Source organism: Sinocyclocheilus grahami, unplaced genomic scaffold (genome assembly GCF_001515645.1).
Source record: "Sinocyclocheilus grahami isolate Dianchi unplaced genomic scaffold, SAMN03320097.WGS_v1.1 scaffold467.1, whole genome shotgun sequence".
Classification (NCBI taxonomy): Eukaryota; Metazoa; Chordata; class Actinopteri; order Cypriniformes; family Cyprinidae; genus Sinocyclocheilus; species Sinocyclocheilus grahami.
The window spans coordinates 738,905-746,380 of NW_015505646.1; the positions used below are offsets into that span (position 1 = coordinate 738,905).

The 7,476-nt window shown below is 40.8% G+C and overlaps 1 protein-coding gene across 1 annotated transcript in view; it reads left to right on the forward strand.

Moving 5' to 3' along the window:
* The window catches only part of vav3b (vav 3 guanine nucleotide exchange factor b), a 71,646-nt gene that overhangs the window by 27,470 nt on the left and 36,700 nt on the right, over window positions 1–7,476 (forward strand). Inside the window, exons 15-17 of the mRNA XM_016235452.1 lie at window positions 2,901–3,010; window positions 5,949–6,050; window positions 7,188–7,279. Of these exons, the coding sequence (XP_016090938.1) occupies window positions 2,901–3,010; window positions 5,949–6,050; window positions 7,188–7,279 (304 nt within the window). The remainder of the gene's footprint in view (window positions 1–2,900; window positions 3,011–5,948; window positions 6,051–7,187; window positions 7,280–7,476) is intronic.

The window sequence follows — 7,476 nt, forward strand, 5'->3', positions numbered from 1 at the left end:
TCCTTCCAGGCACGAGACACAGTGATCATGACCATCAGATGAAGCCAGGAAACGACCACATCCAGAAACGCATGAGCGGGAAGCCATCTTTAAAAAGACGCCCGTCGCTCGTGGAGCTCATTTAGATATTTGCTCTTTTAGGAAGAAAGGAAACACTCTTTTAGAGAGAGCGCTGAAGCGCCCAGAGGAGGTCACGGCGAGACCGCAGAATGGCAGCTGCAGCACGTCGAAGATGAGCAGCATTGAATGGCAACCCCCACTGACGCGCCGTAACACCAACACTAGGGTGTTTCTTTGCAGACACTCGCGGAGATTCGTCCTAGTAGAAGGCTCGGCTCTGAAGCGAAAAGCTGATGTGCGTTCCTTTAATACCCGCGCTGCGGGGCGGAGTGCACGTGACGAAACACGCACGCCGACTGTCATTGGCTTGTTTAGTTAACACTTGAAGGTGATTGGGCTCTCGGGTGAGATCCCAATTCATCAGTCATGACTGACGTAACGTAGAACGTGACTGACTGAAAGGGAACAACCCTCACTGCCATTACCCATCACAGCTTTAAACCAAACACCATAACCCCTTAAAGGGGTCATATGATGCGATTTCAATTTTTCCTTTCTCTTTGGAGTGTTACAAGCTCTTGGTGCATAAAAAAGATCTGTAAAGTTGCAAAGACTCCTTCCAGGCACGAGACACAGTGATCATGACCATCAGATGAAGCCAGGAAACGACCACATCCAGAAACGCATGAGCGGGAAGCCATCTTTAAAAAGACGCCCGTCGCTCGTGGAGCTCATTTAGATATTTGCTCTTTTAGGAAAAAAGGAAACACTCTTTTAGAGAGAGCGCTGAAGCGCCCAGAGGAGGTCACGGCGAGACCGCAGAATGGCAGCTGCAGCACGTCGAAGATGAGCAGCATTGAATGGCAACCCCCACTGACGCGCCGTAACACCAACACTAGGGTGTTTCTTTGCAGACACTCGCGGAGATTCGTCCTAGTAGAAGGCTCGGCTCTGAAGCGAAAAGCTGATGTGCGTTCCTTTAATACCCGCGCTGCGGGGCGGAGTGCACGTGACGAAACACGCACGCCGACTGTCATTGGCTTGTTTAGTTAACACTTGAAGGGGATTGGGCTCTCGGGTGAGATCCCAATTCATCAGTCATGACTGACGTAACGTAGAACGTGACTGACTGAAAGGGAACAACCCTCACTGCCATTACCCATCACAGCTTTAAACCAAACACCATAACCCCTTAAAGGGGTCATATGATGCGATTTCAATTTTTCCTTTCTCTTTGGAGTGTTACAAGCTCTTGGTGCATAAAAAAGATCTGTAAAGTTGCAAAGACTAAAATCTCAAATCCAAAGAGATATTCTTTATAAAAGTTAAGAGTCAGCCACACCTACCTAAAACGGCTCGTTCTAACGATCGCCGGATCGGCTTTCACCGTGGACGAAGCGGAGTCCAGCCCGGGGTCGTCACATGTGCTTGCCGCTCCTTCGTCGGATCCGCTGGCCGCGCCGTTCTCAACCCCGCCGCCTCTGCTCACTCTAGCCCGGCCTCAGCTCACACTAAGCCGGGGCTTCCGCTCACACTATTTTTCGTTGTGAAAGCTGTAGGATATCAGACCGAATCAGACAATCTAAGATTTGGTCAAACATTAGGAGCACAAAAATTCCACAGAGGCCCAAGACAACAGGATGTCATAAATCAGACCCGAGCATTAGCCAGTCTGAAGTAAGCCTAAACCCCTCTGTCACAGAACAGTTTTCAACATTAACACAAAAGAACACATTGACAATTCCAAGGAGATTGTCAATTTTGGGGCAAGTTATCAAGAATAATGGTCAAAAGAGATGCACAGCGTGACCGCCACATGGAAACATGTGATAGTGATCGCAAGCTCTACGGATTGACTTCTCCCCCCACCTCACGACAGAGAACAGACTAAAACATTCCATAAAGACATTTTAACCTCTCTGGTCTTCACAGAACGTATCCTTGCATTCACAGAATGGCACGGAAACTGCCTTTCCATGCACCTAAATGACACTAAAAGGACTCAAGCAACTAATCATTGCTATATATATATATATCCATATTATGTATGTAACCCACGTGTGACTTATCAGGTCTTAATCATTTATTGTGAATGTATTTTGAATAACTATTGAATAGAAATCAGTGGTTAATTTGTATTTACAACACTGTTCCAGAACAGTTTAACCCAAATATCCAGATGTGTGCAGCACATTTTATGGAGGACTGTTTACTGATCCTGGGAGAGTAACGTTAGACTAAAATGCCGGCAGTTCTGACTCACAGTCTGTAAGTACGTTTTCATTCAAAGGATTTGCCACTGATGATTCTAACGCGAGTTTTGAGCAGTGTAGAGTAGCACTTGTTGTTTGTCATTTCTCTGATCACAAATGCAGACAGTTTTATGTTTACGCGGCGCGATGCAATGCAACGCAACGCTTAAAAAGACAGTATTTAGTCATTATAATCAGTAATTATGTCCCCACTGGATGCAACAAATGCCTCGTTTGTAATGGGTTTTAATGTTTTTGTCTCTTCGCTCCGGCCGGGACACGGCATCAACAGTATGGTGAGGGGTGTAACATTTCCGTCACACGCTTGAGCTATTCGGCCAATCACAACTCACTGGACCCGCACAAACCGCATAAACACATTTCATTACACCAAATACACAAAATAATGTTATTTTTAGCAGCATCATATGACCCCTTTAATATTACAGCGACTTTGTGTCCTTTTTTTTTTTTTTTTTTTTACAAAATTTCTTAACGTATATCCGTATTTAAAAGTTAGATCTTTACATGTAAGTCTAATTTGCATTTTTAAGCAGTTATTTTGCTATTTGTCTTGTCCTCTGGCAGTGGTGCTATGGGTTCTACCTCACTCACCAGCAGGGGCAGAGTGGATTTGAGTTCCTGTTCAAGACAAAAGATCTGAAGAAGAAATGGCTGGACCAGTTTGAGATGGCCATGTGAGTTTGAAACCCCAAATCACAATTTTGTCACCACCCTCATGTCGTCCCATACCTGAATGATTTTCTTTGCTCAGTGATATTCAAAAGGAGAAATCTTGTTTTGCTCTTGTATGTGCAATGTCAATAAAGAAGAACCAGAGATTTCAAATTGAAAAAAAAACACAAAAGGTTTTGGAAGGCATAAAAGTTTAAGTCGAAGTCAGTTCAGTAATAATCTTCCTCTCCACTGAGCTGTTAACCGAATCATTGGGTCCATCTCTTTCAAATCATTTAAGAAACATACAACTTGTTAACTGAATCAACCAATTAATTTAAAGGAAAAATTCACCACAACATTTACATTTGCTGTAAACATACCATCAGGCCATCCAAGATGTATACGAGTTTGTTTCTCTCTCCTCTGTAGTGAATGGGTGCCGTCAGAATAAGAGTTCAAACAGCTGATAAATGCATCACAATAATCCACAAGTAATCCACACGACTCCAGTGAAGTGAAAAGCTCAAAACAAAGTTTGTTATAAACAAATCCATTGTTTTCAAAACATTGCTTCCGGCTAAATAGTCCTCTGTCCATAAGATTGCTTTCTCCAGGAAAAATGTCATCTGAATCAGGGGAGAAATATGCACAGATCAAGCAACGTTTACAGGCAAAAACAGTCCAAAACTGTAACACTGAATTCAGAATGGTTGAAAAGCAGGTGCATGCAAGGGTTACTTTATTGAACTAGACTAACAATAATGCAAAGAGGGATATGAACACGAGAAACCAAGGAAAACCAGTGGAAAACAGAGCTGAACATAATGTGAATGCATGTGACAACCATAGAGAAGACAACAACCAACCAGGAATATAAGACACACTGGATTTTATATACAAGGGCTAAGAGGGGGGAGCCAGGGCAGAGCAGGTAGAGCAGGGAGCCAAGGAAGAGCTGGGGACCACGGCAGAGTTGGTGACCACAGCAGAGCCAGTGGAGATGACCACCAGGACGGAGCACCAGGACAGAGCAGAAGACCACAACTGTGGAGATGGAAACCACCATAGTGGGGCTGGTGGAGCTGGAGTCCAAAATGGACCGGACAGAGCTGAAAAGCACCAGGGTGGCGCCAGTGGAGATGACCACGAGGATGGAGCTGGAGACCATTGGGGTTAAGGAGACCACCACGGCAGAGATGGAGACCAAATTGGTGGGGCCGGTGGAGCTGGAGACCAAGATGGAGCTGCGACGAGACAAATGGGGAGCTTCCGAAACAGCCTCTGGTGGGTGAAATCTGTGATCTCCAAGCTACATGAGCTTTAGCCCTATAGCCCTCCACAAAAAAAATGCTTAGGGGAGTCTTGAGAATGATGATGACAAACTCAGAATTACAGGAAAGCAGGAACTAAATGCAAGGGGTATGAACTAGACTAACAATAACACAAAGAGGCATACAAACACAAACTACAGAGAAGACAACAACTACCCAGGAACAACATCATCACTACCCAGGAACAACATCATCATCATCATCATCATCATCTTCTTCTTCTTTTTAATGGTGGGTGGCAACTAACATTTAAGGTGTGTTTCTGCCACCTACTGTACTGGAGTGTGGGCCAGAAGTTTGCATTTTTGTTACTTTTTATTTTTTATTAAAAGAAAGAAACACAAAAAACACTGGTGTTTATATACACACAGGGTCAGGGCTAACTATACACATCTGGGAAGAAAATCAAGGGAACCAATCAACAAAAAGACTACATAGGGACAAGATCTGACACAGGAAACTGAAACACAACTTGAACATAAAAGTTCCAACACAAGGGGATATATAACAAAAACAATTTTAAACAAATATGTTAGTGGATTTTGACGTGAGAGGACAACAGCGAATTGACTTTTTTACTGAAGGAAGCATTATTATGTATTATGGACATTATTATGGTATTATTGACCAAAAGTGATTATTTAAAGTTAAAATGCGTTAATGATGGATTTGTTTCGAACAAACACACAGTTTTTCACTTCACAAAATGTTAATTAATTGACCCATTCACTGCAGAGGATCCGTTGGTGAGCAAGTAATGTAATCCTAAATTTCTGGTAAATCTGTTCTGGTTTACAAACTCTTAATGGACCACTTTTATGAAGGTGATTAAATGACAGATATTTCATTTTTAAATAAATATTTAAATGTGAAAATTTGAGGTGACCTTTCACACTGCAGTTAAAAGCTCCCTGGAACTTTGGTCAATGCAAATTACAGAATAGTGCACATGACAATATGAAATCTATTTTTTTTTAAGTTCGAAAGAGGAACTGTTTGCACACATTGTCTTATATTCAATACGGCATTCAACATTTTTATAATGATGTCATTTGATGTCAAGCAGCTTACTCTGTTGCGCCTGGGATGCTGTCGAGTTTTGACAGCACAATGTATTTACACTGGAGGAAATGAAAAGAGAGACTGAGAGGAAAATTAACGAAAGTTCTGGTTTGGAAATTGTATAGGTTAAAGAGGATACACTGTTCCTTGTGCTGAGAGTCTGTAATGATGTTTCCTCTCCCGCTTGATTTATATGTCACCCTCTAAAAATGCTCTGTATTTTTGTACACTCACATATACAGTACGTGTGGTTGACTGCGTGATGATGTGAAGGGTGCATTCAAATAACAAATTACACCTGCCGCATGCACACAGCACTCTTGATGCAAGAATCAATCTTAGAGTCGTTTGGGTAAAGAGCTTCCCCACTGCTCTGATTCGTGCCCGGAATTGGAAGGTCTGGTCCCGGCCCCGTGGGCCACAACATTCACCAACGCTTGGCCCTGTTCAATCTGGCCTCTTAAACATGCAGTTTAACTCACACAGATAATTTGTCATATGCTCATTTTTCCAGTCAGCCAACTTTGCACCATTGTTTTACCATATTTCTGATTTTCCATTTCAGATCTAATATTCGGCCTGAGAATGCCACATTTAACTCTCACCACTTCAGGATGCACACTTTTGAGAGGGCCACCAGCTGCAGCTCTTGTCATATGCTTCTCAGGTGAGCTGACTTTGCACTTCTGAGACCTTTGGTGTGCTGAAATAAATTAGTCAATATTAACTGATATTAACCAGTCAGATCATTAATATGGTGTTTAAAGACCCTGTGAAATCAGTTTTCTGTCCTGTTTTCTGTGCCTTCACAGTCTCACTTTATTGGACAAAAATTAGTTGAAAAATATGCAACATAAAACATTTTGCTCCATTTTTGTCAGAGAAAACTGATTTTAAATCTGTATAAATCATCTAAAATATACTTTTGTCAAACTAAGGTTTAGACTAGCATGTTGGTAGCCTTAAAGTTTAGAAGAAGTCTCTGTTTTCATGCATGGATGAATTATTAACAAAAGCATCCATAATATGCATTTAGAAAACAGAATTTTCATTTCGTGCCAACTTTGAAAGGATAGTTCACACAAAAGTCATAATTTACTCACTCTCATGTTGTTCCAAACCCATTTTGTTCATCTTCAAAACACAAATTAAGATATTTTGAATTAAACCTGTGAGATTTCTGTCCCTTTACTGACAGTCCAAGTAACCAAAACTTTGGTAATTCAAAGATTTTAATAAGTAGTCCACATAATTCGAAGGATTTAGTCCAAGTCTTCTGTATAGACATGATCACTTTATATGCCCGTCAAGCAAGTAGGGTTGAGCTTCTGTATGTTCTACTGTATTTCATGAGCTCTATGTATGTGCATTGATCAGTGTTTTTATGTAAATAAAATCATACATTTAATCTATTCGTCATAGAGTGTGGTCATGTCTCTTCAAAAGACTTGGATTAAATGTAAGATTCATTACATTGCAGATTACTTTTACAATGTTTTTATAATTTTTTTTTCTAAATCGCAAGTTTTGTTTACATGAACTTTCAGTGGAGGTGCAGAAATCTCCTAGGTTTTATTAAAATCTTCATTTGTGTTTTTAAGTTGAACAATAGTTTTACAAATTTGGAACAACATGAGTAATCTGCAAATATGTCAGAATTTTCATTTTTGGGTGAGCTATCCCTTTAAAGCTAAATGGCATAAACTGAAAGCCACAACACTTTCATGAGGTCTGTAATAGCCATCTATGCATGCAAATGAATGAAGCATTGACTCCATGACCCCATGATCCTTCTGCTCTTCAGGGGAATTTTTAACCAAGGCTACCTTTGTCCTAAATGCGGAAACGGGGCTCATAAGGGTTGTCTTGGAAAACTAGGAATCTGTGGAAGGGCAGGTAATGGTCAACAAAGAGCCTCTGCATTAACCAAGTTGGCATTTCATAATTCACTGTTCAAAGAATTATATGTATTCCTGGAATTTACACCCAGATTATTTCAGATTCTTTTTCATGTCATACAGTATATATATATATATATATATATATATATATATATATATATATATATATATATATATATATATATATGTATT